This window comes from Peromyscus leucopus, chromosome X (assembly GCF_004664715.2).
Source record: "Peromyscus leucopus breed LL Stock chromosome X, UCI_PerLeu_2.1, whole genome shotgun sequence".
NCBI lineage: Eukaryota > Metazoa > Chordata > Mammalia > Rodentia > Cricetidae > Peromyscus > Peromyscus leucopus.
Window position 1 is genome coordinate 34,353,665 of NC_051083.1, and position 27,174 is coordinate 34,380,838.

General features: G+C 45.7%; 1 protein-coding gene and 1 pseudogene across 6 annotated transcripts in view; both read right to left on the reverse strand.

Moving 5' to 3' along the window:
• Sh3kbp1 (SH3 domain containing kinase binding protein 1) overlaps positions 1-9,434 on the reverse strand; it is a 344,717-nt gene extending 335,283 nt beyond the window's left edge. For 2 of the 6 annotated variants that reach the window (XM_028873246.2, XM_028873244.2), the window contains exon 1: positions 9,139-9,434. In XM_028873246.2, coding sequence (XP_028729079.1) covers positions 9,139-9,142 — 4 coding nt within the window. In that variant the 5' untranslated portion in view covers positions 9,143-9,434. The remainder of the gene's footprint in view (positions 1-9,138) is intronic. The other 4 variants (XM_028873247.2, XM_028873241.2, XM_028873242.2 and 1 more) reach the window with 3 other exon arrangements.
• Positions 9,435-13,351: 3,917 nt separating this feature from the next.
• LOC114695810 lies at positions 13,352-14,442 on the reverse strand (annotated as a pseudogene).
• Positions 14,443-27,174: the final 12,732 nt, after the last annotated feature.

Consider the following 27,174-nt stretch of genomic DNA (forward strand, 5'->3'; position numbering starts at 1 on the left):
GCCAGCCTTAACTACATGAGAGATTATCTCAGACAAAATAATAATAATTAATAATAATAATAATAATTTTGAAAGTTCTCAAGCTAGCACCTGCAGCCCTCCACACCAAGAAAGTGGATTAGCAGTGTGTGAGCTGCTCATCCCTCTCCGTTTCTTAACTGGGGACAATTCCCACCCTCTCAACCCCACTTTCCAGGATCCTCCAAAAATATATGACTTTCTTCCAGTTGTTTACTGATGGTCAAAAGTAGCTCCAACTCACCATCAATTAACAAACACTCAACACAACCTGCCTTAGGGATCCAAAGGAATTCACTGATGGGCTGTAGCGGCCTGCCCAACTATTCTCCATGAAATAATGTATTGAAGCCAGCACAGTATCTGTGGTCCACATCGCTCAGAAGGCTTGGGCAGGGGTATCCCTTGAGCCCTAGAGCTCCAAGACCAGCCTGGGCAGTACAGTGACACCTCTCAAAACACAGTAGTTCATTGAGAATGAAGGGTCTAGTTAAGTGATTTAACTGTTCCATTTTGATCAAGTTTTAAAAGGTGATTTTGTTTTGTTTTAATGAGCAAAGTAGGAGAAAGGCAAACTTCGTTTATGAATGCTTTCAAGTCAAATGAATTTCACTCATCAGCCAGTCTGTAAAATGCTCAGGCAGAGGCAGCTTCCCAAATGATCTGATGAAGAAAATGGAGATCATAAAGAAGCTGGCCCAGGGGAGGGGCCAGCAAAGCAAGAAGGCCTTTCCAGATCTTGTCCAAATCCCAGTGATTCCCAAGGAAGCTACTACTCAAGCAACTCACGCCAACTGCTTCGGGATGTCAAAACACATAATCAAAGAACTAACTGGAATGATTAGACAGGACACTGAGCTAATTACAAGTGCACAGGGAGGTGTCGGGTGATGGATAAAACTGCTGTAGCCCCAGAGGACCAGAACTGGAACAGATCTTCAAGTCTTCCAAGTCTAGAACAGTCCAGAAAAAAAAATAGCAAAAACACAAGAGTTGGTGTTTACATGCTACAACCATTAAGGAGCTGAAGGATGTTGTTGTTGCTGGTTTGTTGGTTTGGGTTTTTTTTTGGGGGGGGGGGTTGGGGGTGGCTTTTTGATACAGGATTTCTCTGTGTAGCCTTGGCTGACTTGAAATTCACTCTGTAGAAGGAGCTCATGTTTAAGGAGATGGTAATTTAAATTGTCTATACATACCGTTCTACAGTACTTAAAGACCTAAATTTGCTATGCAAAATGGGTGATTAATGAGCATCAAAATATTTATAGTATGCAATCCAAGATGGTGGGGGAGTAGCGGGAGGAAATGCTCTTCATCTTGCCTCTCTGTCCCTGCACCTGGGGACAGACTAGCCTCCTGGGGTGGCCCCACCACTTTCCTGACCACTGGAAGGAAAAAATAAGCAAAGACCTCTGCTTGCCAACTCAACACTCAACAAATAGCACATGAGTTTTATTATTACTGTTTCTTTCCTCCTAAGACTAAATATAACCATGGTTTATCACCCAGGTAGAAGCCACCAGCTACAGGCTATTTGGTTTAAATATCCCTAATGAAAAAGACAGAGCTGCCCAAAAGATAAGTATCCACACAACATGAGGAGCACGGTGACAGACAAGTGTTCATCATCAACCAGTGATGCTTTGCTAGGGGAAGGAATTTAAGGGAAGAAACGTCGACCGCCAACCCCGGATGTGTGAAATCTAGCTATCAGTTTGGCATCATAGTGTTGTCTTCCAGGATTCAGGCATTCTCAATAAATTCCAGTGATTCCCAAGGAAGCTACTACCCAAGCAAGTCATGCCAACTGCTTCCGGATGTCAAAATACACCCAAATGTCTGCCCTGGGATGACAAGGATGTAACTAGGGAAGGATACCTAGAGGATACACAAAATGAAGTGTCTTCCAGAGGCAACAAGGGCCAAAGCATTTTCCAAACAACAAAACCATGCTCCCCTGACCCCCACGTCTTTCTTAAGAAATCTCAACTGAGTGCCCTAGGCTTTCAAGTTTTCTCTAAAGTACCTAGCAGGCCCAGGAGCCCCCAGAAGACGAGGACTCTGAGCTTCACTTTAGAAAAGTACTTTGGAGGAGTAACTTTAAGACAGTTTTAAAACCTAGGTAGTGGCGATGGTTGCAGAGCACTGTGAATATGCTTTTATATTACCAAATTTCAAACATAAAATAGTAAAGTTTCTTATAGACATTGACCACAAATTTAAAACTTAGTCACGTGGTATGTCAAACAGCAGGAAAGGCCACGGTATATCTCAATAATACTGGCTTTAAAAACATGCTGGAAACCAGGTGCTGTCATCCATGCCTACACCCCTAGCCCTAGGGAAGTGGGGGAGGAACTCAAATCAAGTCTTGACTAAACAAGTTCCAGGCCAGCCTGGGCTACACAGTGAAACATCTTCTCAAACAATGGGCTAGGGGTGGAGCTCAGTGGGAGAGCCCTTGTCTAGCAAGCCTGAGCTCTGGATTTAATCCCTGGAACCATGACTGACTGACTGACCGAATGAATGAATGAATGAATGAATGAATGAATGAATGAATAAATAAATAAATAAATAAATTCTCTCTCTCTCTCTCTCTCTCTCTCTCTCTCTCTCTCTCTCTCTCTCCATTCCTAGGGAAGAGACTAGACCAAGAACCACTAGGGAAGCGGGGGCTTGACATTGACAGAGAACCTTTGATGAGGCTGTTTCCTCAATATTGGAGTCATCCCTTGCTATTAGGGAGCCACACATTGTACCTCTGTGAGCCTCAACTTCATCAGCAAGTGGAATAGGCCATGACAGGAAGGAATAGTTAAGCATTTCAATTCCAAAGACTGAGAAATGAGAACCAGAGCCAGGGAGAATTTTCTATCTTGAAGATTGTAGTTCTTCAATGAAGCCACGTGACACATAAGGTGTTACTCTTTAGGCCACCAGGAGCTGTGGCAAACAGACCTTGCCAACCTACCTTGACCCCGGGCAGGGTGGGGGTAGGTATAGAACTTCACATACACACACACACACACACACACACACACACACACACACACTGCTGACAGTCCACAGTCTCAGGAATTACAAGTAGTAACCACACTTGAGTGAAAGGTTACTCAGTCATTCATTAGCATATGGCACTTGCTGTATGCTAGACAATGAGCCAGGGCAGTGGAGCTGGGGGGGGGACCAAATGGGAAATGAAAGACTTCATACAAGATGAAGTATTGTACAATAATCTTTGGAGCAGTCTTCACAAGATGAATGAGGGGTATGGAGGCTACATAATGGGCTCCTCAAAAAACCCCATGTCCTAATCCTCAGAACCTGTGAGTCATTAAGTCTTGAAGAGGAGGGTATCCTGATTCTCAAGTGGTTCAATAAATAACAGGCTTTATAATGGGTAGGGGCCAGACTAAGACAGACGTGACAATAGGAAAGCAGGAAAGATGCAGTTATGAACCTAGGCAGTGCAAGAGCCAACGGAAGCAGGACAAGATGAGAAACCATCCTGCAGAAAGCAGGCAGCCCTCCCTACACCTTCATCGTGACCCTACAAAACTCATTTTGAACTTTGGACCTGCTGTTTTAAGCCACTAGCTTTGTAGTAACCTGTTATAGCAGCAACAGGAAACTCATACAGGACAACTACAAAGCATACAAGAGTTCCATGCACTCCCCAGGGAGGGAGCGATATGGGCCAAGACTCAGAAGACTGGACACTTGTGGAAAGAGGAGGTCTGGAGTGGCTACCAAACTTCAGAAGATTCTTTATGGCAGTGGTTCTCAACCGTCCATAAAACTACTTCATTGCTACTTCATAACTGTCATTTTACTACTGTTGTGAATCGTAATGTAAATATGTACATAAAATCATAATGCAGATTTGCAGGATATCTGCTATGTGACTCCAAGGGGATCGTGACCCACAGCTCGAGAATCACTGCTCTAAGGCATTTGTCAGAGGGCAGGCACCTGGGACCCATTCCAGAGATACTTAGGGCTCAACTAGAGATTGCAAGAGCAGTGGGGGGATGGGGAATATGTAAACAGGGTGTCTAAGAAGCCAAGAAAAGGGGTTCCAGTCCTCACAGGCTCAAAAGTAAATTCAAGGTCATTCAAAGATTCTGAGGACTGTGTTTGTGTGTTTTGTGAACAGGAGACAGACTGTTCATGAGTTCCCATGGCATGAAGAGATTCCAGAACACTATCAGGGCAGTGCTCTACGGCACAGTACAGGGCTGGGGAAGAGCAAAGATGAAAACAATAAGCACCAAGTGGAACTTGAAAGGCAGCGTCCCGGTCTGCTTTCCAAGACTGTAGCCAAATACCCTGGCGTGGGGAATTTACAAAGAGAACTTTACTTGGCTTACTCTCCTAAAGGCCGGTAAGTCCAAGAACGTGGCATTGCTGTTTGCCTGGCTCCTCTTAAGGGTGGCTTTGTTGCCTCATACCATAGTGGAGGACATCAAAACGGGTTTCTTCCTGTTCCTAGAAAACCACTAATTCCATCGTGGAGGCTCACTCTCATTACGTCATCCAACCCCACTTGCCTCCCAAAGGCTTCCAACTCCAAATATCATTAACATTAATTGGGGGACTGAGTTTTCAATACACAAATATGGGGGGACAAACTCAAAAATTTATAGCAGATGGCTTTTAAAATCTAAAGTTTAAAAACAAAGAATCTTCAAGGAGGAAGAAAGTGATTAATTATGAATGTCCAATGAGCCAGGAGAAACCAGGAAAAGGAATAGTTAATACAAGTATGAGAGGCAGAAAAATGTTACTTCCCAGCAGCCCAGATGTATATAGCCTAATGCCCAGAACATCTTGTTAGAAACAGGGTACCTCAAGCACTCCAATGAGCCAGGAGCATCATCTAAAAGGCAAGGTAAAGCTTGTAAACTTGACCTTGTATCAGAACCCCATGGGTCAGCAGGTAAAGGGACTTGCTGGCAGCCACAACCACCTGAGTCCCTTCCCTGGTACCCACAAGATGGAATGAGACAACCAGCTCCCTCAAGTCCTCTAACCTCCAGGAGCACATCATGGTACATGTGCATAAAAAAAAATGAAAAATTAAAAAGAGAGCCTCCTAGAGGACTTATTCAAATGCTGGTTGCTGGAGCCCACTGTCCAGAGTCGCTGACTTTGTAGGACGGCTGGGATACTACTGAAGAATTTCTGTCCCTCGAGTGATCCCAAGGGACTGCCCTCTGCAAACTACTGACCGTAGCTCTCTTCTAACGCTGGAAGGAGTCTGGTGTTTTCCGGCGCTGTGTCTTTCTCACGTAGCACCTGATCTCTTTGTTCTCAGCAGCCCGAGCTGGATTATTCCATAAATTTCCCTAGTATAGCATTCCAGTTACTCATTTTTCTCAATGTTGAACAAAAAGCCCAAGACTAAAGCTAGCTAATATTAAAGTAGTAGTCATCGAACATACCCCCCCCCCCACACACACACACGCACACACACGCACACAATAAAAACCTTGCGCCTCACCTCTCAGGTCAACTCTGAGAAACAGAAAAAGGGATCCTACTATTGGGAAACCGGCTGAGTGCACAGTCTGGGTGTACTGTTCAGGAGCAACAACCCCTCAGAGCAGCGGCATCAGGCAAGGCCAGTCTGTGATCCCCGAATAGGACAAGATACAAACAAAGCCTCCCCGTAATCATGTTTGAAGACAAACAAAACATGAACTTTGCCCAAAGCATGATTGTGAGCAGACATCCCCCAGTACTGCTAACGTGAGTGCCTGCTGCTTTTATACCAACCCCAGATTCTGTCTGGCTCCAATTTTTCCCTCTTCTAGAAAACATTTCTTAAAATACTCAATCTCAGAAGTAGCTCTGGCAGCATCCAAGCCAGAGCAATGTCTGGCTCCTTTAAATGCTCCCAAACCACCTGACCCAGGTACAAAGCTAAGTCAGCCTCCCTCATACCCCCTTGCTCAGAGGCCCCAAGGTCCTCATGGTGTGCAAGAAGAAGAAAACTCAGCTTGTTGAATCCCGGGTGTGTCCCCAGGGAGGGTGGGTGACTCAAAATCTCCTCAAAGACATCATCCTCACCTGCTCTCCAGCCTCAACCAGATTCCTCTGCTCATCTTTCAGGACACTTACTATAGCTCTGACTTAGGTACTGCAATGACCCTTGCCCTCACATCCTCCACTAGACTGAGAAGTTGAAGTGGGCAGGTCTAAAGGTAACACGTACCTGTTTCCTGGCAGAAAGCAGGAGATAAATACATAATGAGATGGATGGCTAGATGGATGAATATTTATCACTGCAGGTAGCATACTTCAAAAAATTACAAACGCAAGCATTGTTAATGAATATGAGTAATGCAAGGTAACTGGAAGAGTAGAACAGGAAACAACCAAGGTCTCTGCAACCAGCAAAACCATGGCTTTTGCTCTGGCCATGGGCTTGGCAAAACAAAGGGGCAAGCCCTTTCTTCCATGTTTAAGTCCAGACTTGTTGGGAGAAGGCATTGTATTGTGTCGATTCTAGCTCGCACTCAGCATAGCCCACCACTGACGCAGCATTGCCCCGAGCTGCCCAAACTTTGTTCTTACTCTGGAAATCCTTCAACAGAAGTCATTTGCTTGCCTTGCAAACCCTTCACTACTCCCAGATTTGGGTCACAGTCCTTGCACTGCTCTAATTATAAGAGGCTTTCCCTGTGTCTGGCACCATAGGCCCCTCCCAGCAAGTTCATAGTGTTTTGTAAGAGACCACTGCAAAACTAGCTAACTTCATTTCAGGGTTAGGGATTTTGTGACTTTCAGTTAATGTCCAGATCAAGGACTATATGATATGATCTGATTACATTTGTCGTCACCGGAAAAAAAAAATCAGCATTAGGCCAAGCAAGAGTATCGAATTGATAAATGAGATAAATCTGAAAACCAGAGAGATTTGGAGAAAAGGACTCTCTCTCTCTCTGTGTGTGTGTGTGTGTGTGTGTGTGTGTGTGTGTGTGTGTGTTCTCATGCCCTCTCACACAGAATCCTAGCACTACTAGGTCTCTCTATTAAAAAACAAATAGAATCAACTATTAAATATCTGTACTTCATTGCAAATATACCACTAAGGACTCTTTAGAAAACAGCAGGTGATTTTTACCCACAAACTACTACAAACACCTTAAATCCCACTTAGGCACATTATAATGAATTAAATGGCATTCATTTTACTCTTGGTGCCTCCATGTATGAACTCCTGAATAAATAATAATTGATTGCTGCATAATGGCTACAATTTTAAAATGATACTGGAAAGGACCATAAATTGCAGAAGCACTCTCATTTTCTTAAGAGAGTCTAAAGAATGCAAACAGTTTAGATCTAAATGATAAACAGGTCTGCTGCTTCTTAAAGGAGACTCCATCCTCTTCCCACTGAGATCTACAAAGCATAGCCTGCCCATGCAAACTGACAACTGCTTTTTGTGTATAACTCTTTCAGTAACCCATCCCAAAAGGTGATCCCAATAGCATTTCCTATCAGCTCGGGAGAAAGCAGTGCATTTCTAAAGTGACCTATAAGGGTTTTAGAGAAGTATTTACTTTGGCCAATGGACTCAATCTTCTTAATCAAGGCAAAACAAAACAAGAGTATAAATTAAATGTCGTGTCTTCCATGGAGTAGGAGGGTTGCATGCCATCCATCTATCCATCCATCCATTCAATATTGATTTAGAGCCTGATCTGCACCAGACATCAAAAACAAAAAACATTGTGAGCAGACCATACAACACAGTGCTGTCCTGATGGTCACTGAGCCCAGGTAGAGGACATAAATATTAAACACACTAGAATAGGTAATACTGCTGTGAAAAAAAAAGTGTCATATGAGAAAGGAACCCATTTAGACGTGGAGTGGTGTGATCATCAGAAAAGGGCATTGTGAAAAAAGTGACACTTAAGTTGAGAGGCCACGAGAGATCACTACCACTTTGGAAAAGGGAAAGGCATTTCGGTAAACAATCACAAATGGGATTTGAACTTCACTAATCAACAACTTACTGGGTTAGACCTCTCCTCCAGTGCTTGTGTATGCATGAACATCCTGTGACTCCTGCCTACCCTTTCTGGCTGGTGCACCAAGATCCTATTACCTGAATACAGAAAAGTCTCACTTTATAATGACTTATAATGTGCAGACTGCTATGCTTGGCCTAGAAACACCCAAAAATAATCTGCTAGAGGCACAAAATGCAGAGGTTGGCCATCAGCAAGATTTGGGTAAACCGAACGTTTAATAGAGACCAGACAATCACGAGTCCTTTGCTCACTAAAGTGTCAGCTCCTCTGGGCAGTAAGGTGGTTCCCACACTGTCAGGTCTATAATAAATGGGACCCAAGAGACCTAATGTTAGCTACCTACATGGAAATTATGTTTTCTGGGTAAATCAAAACTGGATCACCATTTCCAGTTCCCAGCCCTGCAGACTTAGAGAAGGATATGGGAAGTAGCCTTTGAGGATCACAGAGTGGAGAGGGGGCCAGACGGGAGGAAAGAAAGGCAGAGAGAGTGAGAGCTGGAAACACAAGTGGGGGCTGCATGAAGAGCTCAGGACCCTGGGTCAGCCAGCCCGCCAGGCCCGGTACTGGGGCGTTTCCTAACCTTCCATCACCGCATCAGCCGGCAATCTAACCCTCCCTCAAAGACCCCGAGATTCGAGGTTCTTCTCAGCCTGGGCCAGACAGGCACCAAGAACCCCAAGAGCCCTGCACAGGGCTGGAACCCACCAAATTCAGGTGCCCGCGTCCCCAGCGCAGGGAGGGTGCGCTTTGGTAAGAAAAATGGCAAAGACAAAACTCTCCCCGCCCACCCGAAAAAGGCAACCACACCCCCTGCATCCCTCAACCCAAGCCGCCCCGGAGCCAGCCCCCGCGATTCTCTACCCAGGTCCCCTCGGGCTCCTGTCGGTGCCGCGCGCGGGCTCCGCGGGGACACTAAAGCAAGTGAGAGTGAATCGGGGTGCGCAAGGCGAGGGAGGGCGCCCAGCGCGATGTCACTCTCCGGGCCCTGCTCCGGGGCGCCCTCCCCGGGTCTGCGGTCCCGGGATGGGCGCGCCGACCCTACACAAGGATGAGCGGCCCCTGCACTCACCCATTGGCGCCAAGCCGGGCCGAGCCGCCGAAGCAGCGTGAAAGTTGGCGGAATCGGGCGTGGGGTTTGGGGCGCCGAGGTCGCGGCGCGGGGATTGGGGGCGCGGGCGTTGGGACGCGGCTGCAGCTGGGCGGGCTTCTTCCTCAGTAGCGGTGGTGGCGGCTCAGCGCCGCCCGCTGCTGCCTCTGCTGCCGCTGCCGCTGCTGCCCTGGGGCGACTCCTGCTGCTGCTGCTGCTGCATCGCGGCCCCGCTGCGCCCGGCTGCTCCGGGTTTCCTGCTCTCGGAGAGTGGAAATTGCGAAAAAGAAAAAAAAAAAAAAAAAAAAAAAAGCACCGCCCAGCCCAGTGCACCGCAGCCGCCTCGGAGCCTGCTCTCCCCTCCTCCTCGCGGCTGCGAGGCTCCGCAGCTCCGCCCGCTGGAGGGGCGCGGCCGCCAGGCGGGGGCGGGGCCGAGGGGCGGGGCCCTGGCAGCGTCCGGCCTGACTCCGGGGCGCGTCCTCTGGTGGCGGGGCTCGGTGGCCCCCCTCACTATCCGCTCTGTCCCGGCCCAAGCTCTGCCACGGTCGCCCCCTATGCGCTGATGCTCGGCTCACGCCCCAGGAAATGCCGCGAGACTCCTCGAGACCGGAGGAGATTTAGGGGGTCTTTGGGGGTGGGGGCGTCAGAGTTGAGGGACACGTGGAAAAGGGGGATCGGAAGGCGGTACCCCGGGGAAGGAGGGCTGCCATCGGCAGGTGAAGAGCCAGACACCTGCTGGGTTATGAACAGGTGACAACATTGGGAACCAGGCTGCTAGCAGGGGGCTGTTGGAGGAAGGGGCCTTTCCCTGCAGCTCGGAATGCCGGCAGGCCAGGTGCGACTTTGGAGCGTGGGAGGTGGTGGGCTCGAGAAGCCCAAAGAGAGGGGCGCAGGGAGGCTGCTGGGCAGCTGCACCACTGCACACCGCCTCTCACAGGATTGGACCCTCCTTACACCTGACCCAGTGTTGCCTGGACCAGGTGTGGGGTTCTACTGCTTAGGAATTTTTCGAGGTCCGGAGACAAAGCTTGTCTCATTTCTATCAGGCATCGTTGTGCTGTATTGACCTCAGACCTGTATAGCCAACAATTTAGTGGGTGCTAAAATTAAAATAGAAATTCACAGGAATTCCTGAGCAATTATAAGCTCCTTTTGGGGGGTCCATTCCCCACCACACCTTTCAGCCATAGAGCCTTCAACCACATTCATTTACCAGCCTGTTATTTCCTTTCCACTTTCCACCATCTGGTGGTAGGAAGAGATAATGAGCTAGACTAGAGACAAAATAGACGGCGGCAGAGAAAGTGAGACAAGAGAAATTAGATCATTGGCTCCCGCAAATGGAGGCTGGGGACTAGTATACTCAAAAATGACAAAAGCTGACCCCATGCCCAGTGGAGAGCTGACTTGCATACCCATTGAATAATAATGGGGCATTACTTGTGCATAAGTCATAGCCTAGGATTTCTGTAGAAATGTGTTCTGGGGAAAAAAAATCATCCATAAGTGTGAGGCTAAGAAGGTCTTAAGTTTGATGAATTCTGACTTAAGGGCTAGCCTGGGACACACAGCATGATCCTGGACATGAAGAGGGAGGGAAGAATAGCAGCAGCATCCTTCTCTAGATACTGTCTGTGTGTGTCACCACAACCTAGACAAGATCAAGAGACAGAAGGCTCATCCACATAACTATCCTGCTCATTACATGCCTTGACATATCCATGGTCTAATCAAGACAATGGAACCTTATGATCTTGCAGTTGACAAACACTGAGACTCGGAGCCTGACTTAACTCACTGTTACTAAAACATTCTCCCCTAAGCTCAACAAGAACTTGTCTGAGATCTGTCCAATTCCAAAAGTGGCTCTCTTGGCCAAGCCCCAGATCATTAGACCATCCTAATTCTCTCTCAAAGACATTCAGACCCCGGAAAATGGCTGGGCATGTGTTCAAGATGGAAATAGCTGAGCTAGACTTGTGGTGGCTTGGCACCTGGGGTGCTGAAGATTTGTGGTTGCTGACCCATGCATTCTCAGAGTGATGAGCCAAAAATCATTAAGGGCCCTGTTTGCTCTTCCAGAGAACCAGGGTTCAATTCCCAGTATGCCCATGGTGGCTCACAATCATTTGTAACTCAAGTTCCAGGGGATGTGATGTCTGTTCTCTTTTGGCCTCTGTGGGCACTGCACACACGTGGTGCATATACAACCAAAACACCCATACAATAAAATTTTTAAACAAAGTCATTGAACACTGCTGATGAAACCTACCAAACTTACCTGGACATCGCAGAGTCCAATGCACCCAAAGCAACCAGCTCAGGACTCTTCAGGGAGAAAGGGTTTCTTTTATCCACTGCTTAATATTAGTCTTAATCTTAGCCTTCTAATTGAATTGCTTTGCCAACCTCACCTTCAAGTTTTGAATCTTGGTCTGTGTTTTGTATAGCCCAGAGAATGGTCTGTAATAGCCATACCTTCAGTTTACTGAGTGAGTCTATTAAGCCAAAGTAAAAAAATTAATAGCAAGAGACACCAGATAGTAAAATATCATCAAATCAGGTGCACACAACATCTGGCAGAAGCTGACTGGGGAAATGGAGGGAGCTGGCTGGAGTTTCTGACTTCTCTTTCCCATGGTGGGCACTTTTATATCATGGGGTAAACAACAGTGACATCTGTTGGAAATGGTTCACCTTCTAGCTATTCTCAAGGACACAGTGGTTTTACTCTTGGGCTGTTTTCCTGTAGTCTCCTTCTTGACAAAGAGTTAGAACCAGCCCATCCCCAGACCTTGAAGGACACTTTGAAACAAACATGCTTGGGTCTGAAATGGAGGCCGGGCAACCCCAGTTTCAGAGCTAGCTGCTCAATGAGCTCAAACAGCACAGGCCCATTTTGCCAATATAATGTACATTGCAATTTGTCTCAAGGATGCTTTATTTTTGTGGCAATGGGACTTGAACCCAGCAAGTAGGCAAGTACTGGACAACTGAGCTGCAAGTCAGCCTAACTTTTCTTTCTTTTTCTTGTTTTTTTTGTGTGTGTACACATTGGATTTATTGTAACAAAGCAACTTGTATACTTCAACATTTAAAATCAGCATTTTTCCTTCCAATGAAAATCAAATAAATAAATAAATAAAGTTACAACAGAGAATGTCAACATGTTCTGCTGATTCTCCCATTGAGTGGCAGAGCTCAAGTCACCGTTAGGAGAGAATTTTATTTTAAAAGTGTCATCTTAAACCGCAAGGATGTCCGTTAAACGTCACAATCAAACATGCCAAAGGAGAAGCCATGTTGTCACGATGCCCACTTACCAGCCCCCCAGACACCTCAGCCCACCCTTGCTGACCTTCTATATGCCCCCTTTTTTCTTTTTTCTTTTTCTTTTTATTAAACAAGAGAAAGTAGACAGATACATATTGGTAAATGCTAACTGTCTGTATTCACATAGAGACACAGTGTAATCTCTGAGCCCAATACAGAGAAAGGAAAAAAGCTAGAATTCTATGCACTAGTACACAGGGGCCTGGCACCCCAGCCTCCAGCAGAGCCAAGGGGGCCGAAGGGTTTTTCTTCTTTCCCACAGAGCACAGTGGTGGTGTTGAATCCACGGTTTGAGACAACAAAGGATAAAAAGGAATTTAGAACAGAATAGTGGAGATTCTTTTCCTGTTGTATTTTTCTCAATGTCTCCCCCCCCCCCACCGAAATAGGTTGAGAACCATGGTGTTGAGAAGAGAGACCTCAAAACCAGGGCTACTGAGCACAAGAGGGGTTGGGTAGTGCTGTGGATATCGCCAGTGACAAAACAGGAAGTATAGGCGGGACAAGGAGAGAGGAGAATTGGGGAAACAGGAAGAAGGGGGGAGACACTGCAGCCACCGCCATGACAAGCAGCATGTAAAGACTCTGGTAAGCCACCAGCCACGTGGCAAGGTATAGATTTATAGAAATGGGTTAATTTAAGATAAAAGAACAGTTAGCAAGAAGCCTGCCACGGTCATACAGTTTATAAGTAATATAAGCATCTGAGTGATTATTTTATAAGTGGATTGTGGGACTGCAAGGCTTGGTGGAACCTGGAGAGAAGCCCTCCAGCAACAGGTGGGGGGAGGGAAATGACTGCAACTTGCTCCCAGGGACTGGAGAAAATTAAAAAATAAAAGGAAAATGAAAAAGACGGTTGGAATCCATCAGTCTTCTGTGCTAGTCATCCTCGACTTTATCCTCCTCTCCTTCCTCCCCTTCATCATCATCTTCATCTCCTTCACCTTCATCTTCATCCCCTTACTCATCAATAGCTTCCAAGCCTTCCTCTTCTTCATCATCACCATCATCATCTTCTGCCTCTCCTTGTTCATCATCCATACCAAGAACCAAATAGTACTGCAGCAGGGGTGGCCAAACGCTGTCTCTGACGGCCTCTCCTAACTCAGCTGCACCTGCACCAGAATGGTCAGTGAACCAGGTGAACCTGCTGCCCTGATTCTGCAGCTGACTTGAGCGTTTTGTCAAATCCCTTCCTGATTTCCATTTGATTCCAGTGGACTTTGAAGATGGGTCACCACTCTCATTCAGATGGAATTCTTTGGAGCGAACTTAAGGATTTTCCTCAGAATAAAAATCAGTTCTGTAGCCGGGTGGTGGTGGTGGCGGCGGCGGCGGCGGCGGCGGCGGCGGCGGTGGCGCACGGCTTTAATCCCAGCACTCGGGAGGCAGAGCCAGGAGGATCTCTGTGAGTTCGAGGCCAGCCTGGTCTCCAAAGCGAGTTCCAGGAAAGGTGCAAAGCTACACAGAGAAACCCTGTCTCGAAAAACCAAAAAAAAAAATCTATTCTGTAACCTGATTTAATGTCTTCAAATTCTATCACTTCTACTCTGGTCAAGCAATGCAGAGCCTCTTCATCTTCCTCCCCAAGCAGTGCAGACACTTGTGGATGGTTGACAAATGCGGTCACCCAAAAATTTGGGATTTTGGCGATCAGTTCTGACCTCTCCTGAAAAAATGGTTGGCGGAGTTTGTTATGTTTCTGTTCCCCTTTCAGAATGCCCTCAGTGGCTTGTTCATCGAGTCTATTTCATGTTGTACTCCGTCCATGTGTTCAGTTGCTTCTTCTGCTCCTCTCCTTCCTTCGGCAGGCCGGCAGAGACCGACTTGTCATCCAGCTTCAGGGCAGGGGCCGATTTGGGTTTCTTGGACTGAGGCAGGAGCACAGATTGCCGTTTGGGGGCCATGGCATGAGGGGAGAGGCCAGGAGCCAGAGGCCAGAGGCCCCATGCTCACAGCAGGAAGGAACTCGCAGGACCTAACTTTTCTTTCTTGATCTCAAGACCTGCATCCTTATTCCCCAGTCTGAGTGCACTTCCTGCAATGACAAACTGGGCGTTTTATCACAAAAGAGACTGGTAGCAAGACTTAATTTTAAAAAAAGGTCTTGAGGTGTGCCCTGACTTTAATGCCTTCACTAAACCAACTGTGGCTTCTATTCAAAACTCGAGAATTCTTCATCTTCAGTTTCACTCAATTACGAATGAACATTCCCTTTTCCCACTTACTGTTCCATTCTTCTGAATCATTCCCATTGTCCTTTCATTCCCCTTGAGAAGCTTTTGCTGACCAGCACAAGAGAAGTGAACGTCAAGATTCCAGTCCAGCTGCTGACATGAATACAAGAGTAATTCCGCATCCTGCCTCCTTCCTACAAGTGGATCCTTTAAACAGAATGGCTAATGCAGGATTCCAATGCATTCCAAATTATGTTAATTCATTGCATGAATATTTCTAGAGAAATACAATTGTATTTAATACCACATCATTTTCCCACTGAACTCCCATTTCTACCAGCATAGATAATGGGTTTGGAAAATGGAAAGTATCTGACTTGTCACATTCAACTGGCCTCACAGGATTAAAAAGGCGCCACTGTGGTGCTCGGTGGTAGCAACGTTTGGGATAAAAAATGGAGGTACTTGAGCCTTTGCTTCTCCAGCACTACACCCTGCCATACTTGCTCTCTCCCTGTGCTTGGGCTCGACATCTGTAATCGACATGTAATGAATGATACTTTGCTTTGATAACCTTTAATATCATCTTTACATTATTATAAATTGCATGCTGAGTGCTTTACAAAAGACAGTCATTATATAGTACTTTTAGTGAGCTTTATGGAGTACAAATCTCACAGTGCTAGAAAGCAAAGACATACTTAAGAAAAAAAATGAACAGCTCAAACTACACATCAAATATATTCAGGTGCTGGAGAGATGGCTGCAGTTAAGAGTGTTTGCCACTCTTCCAGAGGACCTGAGTTCAATTCCTAGCATCATACCATGTGACTCACAATCACCTGGAACTCCCGTTCCAGGGGACCTGATGTCCTCTGGTCTCCTTGGGCACCTGCATACATGGTACACATACATACACTCATGTGCACGCACGCGCACACACACACACACACAACACACACACACACTAAAAATAATAAAAATCTTTTAAAAAAATCAACAAGAAGGGAACAAGCTATCCTTACAGAGAGATTCCAGTTAATAAATGAAAAAGAAATGAAGATGAGGGTCAACAGCATTAGAATAGCAGGACAGGCTGGTCGTGATAATTCATATCTGGAATCCCAGCACTCGAGACAGAAGGCTTGCCACAAGTTGAAGCCAGCGTAGGCTACACAGTGAGGTCCAGACCAGCCTGAGCTACAGAGTGAGATCTTGTCTCAAAAACAAATCAGGGGACTAGAGAGGTGGTTCAGCAGTTAAGAGCCCTTACTCTCCTCTCAAAGGATCCAGGTTCAGTTCCCAGCACCCAAATAATGGCTCCCAATCACCTGTAACTAATCCCAGCTCCAGAGGACCCAATGTCGTCTTCTGGCTAACCCTGGCTCCCAGATACAAGTGGTGTACAGGTTCACATGGCTGCAGATACATAAAAGATTAAAAAAAAAAAAAGACTGCAATAATGGTGGAAGCACAGTCTGACTAAAATCCCCAAATTACTGGGTGAAAGTTTAAGTAGAAGAAGGGCATCTGCATGGCCTCAAAGTATTTGCCCCTTTATAAATGTCTTCATGTTCACAACATGTGAAAGCAGTAACTTCACAGTGGGGGATGCCAGCAAATAGCCCTTTTGTCAAGTGAGCAAGGTCTGGTGGCCATGAATTTAAGACAGTCTTTTCCATTCTTCCTTCACATTGTGTGTGCACTGGGCTAAAGGTAATGCATGTCAAGGTCAAAAGCCATCGAATGAGCATGTTGCTGTATTGTGTTGAGCGGGCTTGTGACTAATCTGGGAAGAAGTGACTTTCGCTTTCTCATTGATGAATCCTTTCCAACAAATCGCAGAGAACAGGGTTTACCCGATCTGCTGAGTGGCAGAAATGAACAAATGAGAGCAGAAACTTTCAAGGCATGGCTAAATCATGATTTCCTTCAGAAGTCTCTGTAGCAAAGGAAACACAAAGGAGGCAGCAGCACAAAGACGACATGCAACCTTTCACACACCTATAAAGGTGCAAAGAGGGGTCTTGTTTTCAAACCTCAAGAACAAGGCCAGTGAGACGGTTTCATAGGTAAGGGCCTGCAAGCCTGATGACCTGTGTTGGATCCCCAGGACCCACATGATGGAAGGAGAAAAAGCCAACTCCCAGAAGTTGTCCTCTGTCCTATATATGTGTTGTCACACATGTGCATGTGTGTGTGTGTGTGTGTGTGTGTGTGTGTATACAAAAATTCAATACAATTTCTAAAGAACAGCTGAGTAATCAACTTTAAAAGCAATTAGTTATACCAGGTTTTATCTAGAATGGACAGAAGAAGGGGCTGGGGAGATAGTTCAGTCAGTATAGTGCTTGCTACGGAAGCACGAAGACCCGTGTTCAATTCCCAGCACCCGCATAAAAAGCTGTGCATAGTGATGCATACATATAAAAAGCTGTGCATAGTGATGCATACTTATAATCCCAGTGCTGGCCAAGCAGAGGTAAGCACATCCTTACCTCTGGGGTAAGGCCAGCCAATCCAGCTTAATCAGCAAGTATCAAGTCCGAGTGAGAAAACCCTATCTCAAGAAACAACGTGGATGGTTCCTGAGGATCAACACCCAAGATTTTCCTTTGGCCTCCACATGTCTGCTCATATTTGTGCATGAAAACCCTCCAACACAACACAACACAACACAACACACACACACACACACACACACACACACACACAAATAAAAAGTGAAATGCGGGCTGGAGAGATGGCTTAGCGGTTAAGAGTACTGACTGCTCTTCCAAAGGTCCTGAGTTCAATTCCCAGCAACCACATGGTGGCTTACAACCATCTGTAATGAGATCTGGTGCCCTCTTGTGGCCTGCAGCCATATATGCAGGCAGAATACTGTGTACATAATAAATAAGTCTTTAAAAAAAAGTGAAATGCACATAAGAGGGAAGTATGGAAGCTAACTTGCTAAGAACATCTTTCCATCCTTTTTTTTTCAGCACTGCTTTGTTTAAGCAAACTGGGGGGACAGTCCTAAGAGACTATCAAGGAGAGTGGCTTCCACAGCTTTCTACTCATGCTACTGTCCATGCTAAGAAATTATAAGAAAGAAGATTTTCACAATTAAGATGTAAATCAAAGCATAATCAGAAGAAATTCTGGAAGTACCACATATTATGTTCCTCTGTGAGAAAAGCTGATGTTCAACCTAGAAACATGGGAATAAACATACAGACGGGATTTTTTTTTTCCAACAGTCTCATTATGTACACCCCTGGCTGATCTAGAACTACGTAAATCAAGCCAGCCTTGATCACAGAGATCCACCTGCCTCTGCCTCCCTGTATGGGATGCAGTGGTTCTCAACCTTCCTAATTCTATGACCCTTTAACATAGTTCCTCATGTTGTGGTGGCCCTTAGCCATAAAATTATTTTCATTGCTACTTCATAACTGTAGTTTTGCTACTGGCATGAATCATCATGTAAATATCTGTGTTTTCCAATGGTCTTAGGTGAACCCCTGTGAAAGGGTTTCAACCCAGAGGTTGACAACCACTGGATTAAAGGCTTGTGCCACAACAATTGGGTAGCAGGCCAATTAATTTAGGTGGGCACTGCTAAACGGACAAGAAGGAGCTTTTGATCTTAATAATCAGTCATGAAGACTGAAGGATAGGAATTGACCTGCACAAATGGTTTCTTCCACCTCCCCCCGAACTTTAGCAGATAAGTTGGGGGCCCCATCCCAGGCCAGGTTACACTGGAGCTAGGTCTCTAGGCTGTGCAGTGTTCCACTATTGCAGACAGAGGGAAGAAAGAGCAAGGAAGAATGCCCATAGTCTGGCAAACTGACTGACTGGTACACAGCCGGGAGGAATATGCCGGCAGATGTCAGCTCTAAGCGCTCTCTGTGCCAGCTGATGTGAACAAGACTCTGAAGGCAATGGGCAGCAACAGAGGTCTCCAAGCACCTATTTGGCACCCGCGGACCCCGCTCTGTGGAGCGGGTACAGGACCAGAGGAAGGGAGTCTGGGGAAAGTGCAAAGGCAGCAAGAGACCATAGAAATTCAAAACCAGCATTGTGGGCATTCCACTGAGCAGAAGAGTGACCATTTGAAGGCCTTTTTTTCTTCTGAGACAGGAACTCACTATCACATGAAGCCCAGGCTGGCTTGGAACTCACTGTGTAGACCAGGCTGGCCTCCAACTCAGAGATCTCCTTGCCTCTGCCTCCTGAGTGCTGGAATCAAAGGCAAGAGCCATTTTTGAGATACATCTGACACATGTCACACACATTCTGTCAAGGCAAAAAGCCAAGATGGAGGATTCCTTTTTAAGACTTATTTTTATTTTGTATGTATGAATATTTACCTATGTGTATGCATGTGCACTGTGTGTATGATGCTTATTGTCTGTGGAGGCCAGAAGAGGGCTCTGGATCCCCTGGAACTGGAGTTAGAGGCTGTTGTGAGCCACCATGTGGGTGCTGGGAATGGAACCTGAGTCCTCTGGAAGAGCAGCAAGTGCTCTTAACCACTAAATCATCTCTCCAACTCCAAGATAGAAAATTCTAAAGAAACATCTTGTTCACTGGCTTGGAATCTGGATGGATGAGTTGCTCAATCAAGTAGAGAGCAAAGTTCCTGTTGGGTGGGGACATGGGGGAGATAATAATTCACATCTGAATCTTGTTAAAAGAGAATGAGATGTTGGTTCATTCTATAATGCAGATAATCCCGGAAAATAGGATGATAACCACCAGAAGTCAGTCACAAGAAGACATTTATTATGTGACTCCATCTCCGAAAAGTCCACAACAGGCAAATGCAGAGAGACACAAAGGAGTTAGGCATCCCCACTGGCTGGTGGAGCTAGAGAGAGTAGGCTAATGGTAAGTAAGGCTTTTGTTTTGGAGTGACCAAAAAGTTCTAAAGTTAACTGTGTGGCCGGTTGCACAACTGTGAAAATACTAAAATGGGTGAATTGTACATTTGTGCACCTTGTGAATATATCTCAGAAGCAGAAATATATGTAATAGTCATTATAAAATGTCAGTGTGGGAATCATGGAGAAGTTCTAGAAGTGGATTGTAGTGATGATTACAGTACTCTTAAGTGTTCTTAATGCCACTGAACTGTAAAGTACACTTAAATTGGTTAAGGGGGGTGGCAAGGGGGTGGATAGATGAATCAGAAGTTAACAGCCTGTAACTCCAGTTTCAGGGGATGTAGTGCCCCCTTTTGGCTTCTGTAGGCACTACACAATGCATGCAAAACATTCATAAAGTAAACAAAGCTTTAGAAATTTTAATCAAATATTCTATAATCTCACTATTAGCAATATTTTCAGAGATAATTGATTATCACTGTTCATTACATAAAATGTGTTACATATACATACATTCAGACAAAACACCTATACACTTATAATAAAATAAATACATCTTTTATAAATGGTTAAAAGGGCCAGGCAGTGGTAGCGCACACCTTTAATCACAGCACTTGGGAAACAGAGGCAGGTGGATCTCTGAGTTTGAGGCCAGCCTGATCTACAGAGCAAGTTCCAGGGCAGTCAGGGCTACACAATGAAATTCTGTCTTGGGGGAAAAAAACTGAACACAAACAAACAAAAAATGGTCAGAAAGATAAATGTTATGTGTCTTTTACCATCAGAAAAAAAAAATGTCGTTGATGGATTATGAGGCCAGGCAAGGTGGTTTTCCCTACGCTTTGCCTCCTCTAGTAATATGCTCATGCTGCTTCCCTGCAGGAAGTCACTGCTGCAACAATTACTACCCTGCTACCCTCAATGCCACCACCTTGGAGTGCTGAGAATCCAAGCACAGTGGGCACAGCCATCTCCGAGGTTATGAAGCTCCCGGTGCAGGGAGCCAACCCAAGATCTGTCCTCCAGCCCCAGAGGCCACGGGAGTTCATTGAAAACTCTCGGAACCAGGCACTTACCTAATAAGATATGGCACAGCCCTTATGTAGCACAAGTTCTTATTAAATAGAGTCGGTTAAATCAAGTTCACCTCCTCAAAAATAACTACAGACTAGCCACAGGCAAAAGTGGAGTCAATGAAGTCTGTCTTCCTGTTTTGCTTGCCAGCTCTCAGCTTAGTCTTCTATTCCCCTGGTGTGTGTGTGTGTGTTTGTTTGTTTGTTTGGCTGGTCTGGATTCTGTTTGTTTTGTTTTGTTTGTACCACAGGGGAGTGCCAGGTGTGGTGTCCAGCAGCAATATGTGGGAAGTGACTGGCAGCGTGCACTGTAGATCCCATCCCAGACCTGCCCAGTTGGAAAGACACTGGCCATGTTTTAACCGACTGTCTGGGGATTCTGATGCAGCTAACAAAGGAAAACCATTGCTATACTTCTGCTCCTCAGACCTAAGATGAACAACTGGGTCATCTCATAATTTGGCTGGTGCGTGGCAATGAAAATGGGTGCAAGGGGTCAGCGAGATGGCTCAGTGGGTAAAGGTGCTTGCCACCAAGGAAGATGGCTTGAGTCCAATCCTGGGACCCACATCGTGGAAGGAAAGAAATGACTTTCTCAAGTTACAATCTGACCTCTATATGCATGCATGCACATAAATAAATAATAAATAAATAATTGAATTTTAAAAAATTCTTAAAAGAAAAGTAACACACACCCTGACCTACCAAAACTGATTTGTTTTATGAAAGATAGTTCTATCATCATCATAACAGAAGTAATACTTAGTAAGGTCTTTAAAAATAAAATATTAGAGACATGTAGTATAAAATCAGAAAACTGAGACTGAAGAAATAGTTCAGTGGTTAAGAGCACTCACTTGCAGATCGGGGTTCAGTTCCCAGAGTCTACAAGGTGGTTTATAATAGCCTGTGTAACTCTAGTTCCAGGGGATCCAGCGCCACCTTTTGGCCTCTCTAGGCACTACCCACACGATGCTCTTTCATACGGGCAAGCAAAACATTCATACATATAAAATAAATTTTAATCAAATCTTCTATAATCTTACTATTACCAATTTTTCAGAGATAATTATCACTGTTACTGTCAGTTCCCAAAGGAACCCAGGACAAGTCTCACTCAGTACCTATGGCTCCTCCCAGCACTTCTCACCCCTACCCTACCCTACCCCTCTCTCTCCCAGGGGAAGGTTTCTGCTTCCCTTTCCCCAGCCTGATCCCTATGTAACTCAGCCATTTTGGCTATGCCACCTCTCTTGGTATCCCATGTGCTCTCTTGGCCTCTTGGCTCCTGGTTCCTCTCTTGGCATCTTGGTCCTGTGACAGGCCCCAGAACTTCGTAGGCCCCCCAGACCTTAGCACAGCTGACTCCATGAAAGAAGTGTCATTCAGGCTGTGAAACTCAGCATGTAGACAGCACCACCTGCCAAAACTAAAACATCCATCCAAAACTAAACACTAATCCATCAGAGTTCATAAAGTTCTGGGAAAGTCTCAAAATGTACTACCCTTGTTTTTTGTTGTTGGTTTGGTTTGGTTTTTTTTTTTTTGTTGGCTCTTATAGTTCCGCTTCTAGCTAGCTGATCTTGTTAACTGAAGTATGTCAACCCAGAACATGGTTTTTGTGCTTAAAAGCTCCCCCTGCGAAGGCTCAGTACTACTCTGGGATCCTGAACACTCAGTGTAGTCACCAGCCAGCTAACAGAGATTTTCTATTGGTTTAAACCCAAAAGACTGTCTGAGCAGTCTTCTCTGGAGAATACCCCACAACAGCCCACAGCTCCTCTCTTGGTCCACTTACCTCCTCTGTTCTTTCTTCTCTTCCTCTCTTCCCCACCCCCACCCCCATTCCCCCACCCCCACCTCCCACACCATCCCACTCTCCCACCCCCACACCCACCACTCCCCGACCCCACCCCCCACCCCGCCTCCACACACACACACTACTCACACACACACACACACACACACACACACACACACACACACACACCCCAGCCACCCCACCCCCACTCCCCACCATAGCCATGGCCTGGTTCAGTCTGCACCTTTCCAGATGCCTCTGGCTGTTTTCTCCAACATATCTACAACAAAACCCCTCTCCTCAACCATACCTAGGAGCAGTCATGTCCTTGTTTTTCATCACTGAGTCCATGAAACATTCCTCTAGAAATCACTCTACCTGTTGACACTGTGATTTTTCATCTGTAACTCCTTCCTACTGCTCTAGTGATGAAGAGGAAGGCACTGGGGAATGGGGCACTCTTTTCCTTGGTCGAGTCCCAAATTACCTATGTTAGTTATTTTATTCAAACACTTCACATAAGCGTGTCCCTGCTGTGCCCAAACGCTGAACAAAAAGCGATCTAAGAGAGGGAGAATGACTGACTTAGGCTCACATTTGAGGGCAAGTCCCCCGAGGAAGGCAAGGCGGCAGGAGCATGAGGCAGCTGGGCACACTGTGTCCACAGTCAGGAACAGAGAGAGAGAGAGAGGGATGCTCATGCTCAGAATTTCTGCTTTTTATTCAGTCTGGAATCCCAGTCCATTCAGGGAGGTTCTTCACTCCTAGGTTTCATCTCTGAAACACACTCACAGATTTGCCCAGAGCTGTCTCAATCCAGTCGAACTGACATTGAAGATTAGCCTTTTCTTTTTCACAGTGAAAATATTAACTGTGTCAGGAACAGATTTTTTTTGAGAATGTATTTCATAGCCTTACTCTGAGAAGTAATTCAAGTTTCTGACTTTAAGACACTTAGGCAATTATCTGATACTCTTAAAGGAGATAGATGCTAATTAAGCCTTTTTCAAAGGGTCCACTCTGAGCCCATGTACACTCTGAGCTGACTCACCTAAGCAGGAAAGCTTTTTGCAGCAGGGCCCCACTAGGGAGCAGGGACTGACCTCAAACTCGGAATTCTCCTGCCTCAGCCACCCACGTGCTGAGATTCCACCACCCCTGGTTAATGATGCTTCATTAGAGATTCTGTGTCCTTGCACCCAGCTTGACTATGATCATGTAGCCTTTAGCTACCCGGAAAATATCCTGGACAAGAAGAAATCTTTGCTTCATTTTGCTTGTTCGTTTTTGAGACAGAGTCTCTTGTAAACCAGGCTGACCTTCCAACTTGCTATAAGCTGAGGATGTCCTTGAACTCCTGATCCTCCTGCCTCAGCCTCCCCAGTGTTGGGATAACAGGCGTACACCACCATTTTGAAATGAAATTTTGTCGTATTCAGATTGAAATGTCAGGGGCTAGAAAGATGGCCCATTTGATAAAGTGCAAGAACGAGGACACCCACATAAAAGTGCAGAGCAGCAGTGACTGTTTGTACCCCCAGTGCTAGGGGTGGCTGGGGTGGGGAGAGAGACGAGCAGATGCTTGGAGTTCGCTGGCCAGCCAGTCTAGCCAAACGAGTGAGCTCCAGGTTCAGTGAGAGACAGACCATCTCAAAAAAAAAAAAAAAAAAAAAAAAAAAAAAAAAGGTTCTGAAAAAATTTTAAAAAGTAAAAATAATGTTAAAAAGGATAGGGATTAAGGAAGACATCTATGTGGATAGCCTCCACACATGCATACACACACACACACACACACACACACACACACACACACACACACACACGAATACATATGCACATAAAAATAAGTAGTTAATTTTGTTTTGTTTTGTTTTTCGAGACAGGGTTTGTTCTCTGTGTATCTGTGGCTGTCCAGAAACTCGCTCTGTAGACCAGGCTGGCCTCAGACTCAGAGATCCACCTGCCTCTGCCTCCTGAGTGCTGGGATTAAAGGCGTGCACCACCAGCTCAATAGTTTATTTTAAATAATTTAAAAATGTAGCAGTTTTATATGTACCTCAGTCTTTCATAGCCATAAGCAACAATGAAACCTGTCACAAGTACTAGACGTCCCCTGGCCCCAAATAAAGAAGTACAAAGTTCTACATGACAGAAAATTATAGTGTTATATCTTTGGAACAGAGGCATGGCATTGGTCACACTGTTCCTGTGTCTCTGGGCAGCAAGGATGATGATTCTGATAATCACCATCACTGATGGACAAGACAGCTCTGTGATACTCCCTCATCCTCTCCTGCTAATCTCTATCATCAATGTAAGTCAAGTGGTATTATTCCTATTTTAGCAATTGAGGGGACTGGAGTTCAAAGAAGCTAAATGTCATGCTCCATCAGTGTCCTTTCCCAGAAGAGAGCAGTCCAGGGGACAGAAAGTCAATTGTGCCTGACTGGATTAGAGATGATGGAATTGTCTGAAATCTGACTAAACAGCCTATTTGTTTTGTCATGGATGAGAGTTCCTACTTAATGGTCTTAACACAGAATGTCGGTGCATCCTCATAGATATTTGGCTTGGCATGAGATCTGAATGCATTTGTAATCTGGATGCACATCAAATGCTCATGGCATATCACTTGGTGATAAGACAAAGTTCCTGTTGGGTGGGAATGTGGGGGAGATAACTAATTCACATTTGAATCTTGCTAAAAGAGAATGAGATGTTGGTTCATTCTATAATGCAGATAATCCCGGAAAATAGGATGATAACCACCAGAAGTCAGTCACAAGAAGACATTTATTATGTGACTCCATCTCCGAAAAGTCCACAACAGGCAAATGCAGAGAGACACAAAGGAGTTAGGCATCCCCACTGGCTGGTGGAGCTAGAGAGAGTGGGCTAATGGTAAGTAAGGCTTTTGTTCTGGAGTGACTATTTGTGTCTCCTTGTTTGAATAGTTTAGACTAAGTAATGGCTACAACTGAACAAATAAACATCTAAAGTGATCACAGGGTTTTAAAGTGAGCATCAAACTTACCTATTGCAGCAAATGTCCTAAAAATACATTTTGTCAATCTTAGCACACTGGACTTCGTGTGTTTGTCATCTCTGCCCCCCAAACCTGCTAAGAGATAGTAAAGGAGGAAGACAGACTTCCCTGCCAATGACAAGAAGGAGAAAGGAACCATTAAGAGGCTGGACATGTCAAGGTGGGACTCAAACAGAAGCCTGGAGAGGTGACAGCTTAGCAGGAAGCCCTAAAACTGAAACTTGCTGCAGGCTCTGAAAGGAACTGTTGCTGGAGGGCTTCTCTCCAGGTTCCCCAAGCCCCGCAGTCCCACAATCCACGTATAAAATAATCACTCAGACGCTTATATCACTTATAAACTGTATGGCCGTGGCAGGCTTCTTGCTAACTGTTCTTATATCTTAAATTAACCCATTTCTATAAATCTATACCTTGCTACATGGCTGGTGGTTTACTGGCGTCTTTACATGCTGCTTGTCCTGGCGGTGGCTGCAGTGTCTCTCCTCCTTCTTCCTGTTTCCCCAATTCTCCTCTCTCCTTGTCCCGCCTATACTTCCTGTGTGGTCACTGGCCATCAGTGTTTTATTTATATAGAACGATATCCATAGCAATGAACCCCTCGACTAACCAATCTTCTGCAAAGTTCAAGGCTCAGATTAAGGACATGGGGTCATCTATGGTACACAGAGTGGCTAGACCCTTAGGTCCTCCCCTGACACTGCCCAACAATCTGGGCACTGCAGGGAGGAGATGCCTTGTTACAAAGGCATTTAACCCAGGACTATCCAGTTCCCAGTATGCCAATGACCAAGGCTTGCTCATCTCCCCTCTCCTCCTGGTCACAATGAGATGAAAGACACGCTCAGTAACACCCTAGGGGGCAGAGAAAACATCCCCAGATGTGGGGCATGGGGGAAATGCCAAGCTGACACTGGTTCCCTGGAGGACCAGAACCCAACATGTGGACATGTGAGATCAGTAGTGGCTTCCCATTGCCTTTGAAAACTGGAATCACTGGTGAGAACTTTCTGAAGAGTCTGCAGAATTGCCGTAGCTCCTGAGCAGACACAGTCAGCTCCTCTGACCTTTTGATAGTGTCCCTGACATTTACCACGCTTGGCTCTGCTGACCCAATGTAAAAGTCTAATTCTGTTTCCAACCTTTTAGACTCAAAATGCCTAGAATGGCTTCTGTGTTCCGGACTCAGTCTTGCCTGATACAGCCTGGATTAGAGGCCTCTGTTCCCGTTCTCACGTCCCATCCAGTTTTCCCTGAGGGCTGTGAGTGTCAAACTGGGTCAGACTCCTGCAGAGATGAACAGTGAAGTGCCAAGTCCGAATATCTGAGCCCTGTGTTCCCTCCCTGCTGAACCAGACTCATCATACCCTTTCTCTGAAGACCATGGCTCCTGTCACCGGCCTCTTTCTACATGGAGATCCACACAGAGTTCCAAAGAAAATTCCCCACACCCTGCCCTTCAACTGCAGGTAGTGATTACTCCCTTTGAGATACTGACTTGCTCTTTGTTTCTCCCCTAAACACTGTCCATGCCTTGAATTAATGCCCTTTATTGAACCTTTCTCAATTGAACCCAATTCAGTGGAACTGTGACAGCTATTTCCTATCAGATCCTGGCTGATACGTGGCTCCAATACTCCTCATAAAAGTCTCTGCTCAGGCTAACAGGATCCACCCAAAGGGTTTTAGATGTCTCAGTATTCAGTGTCAA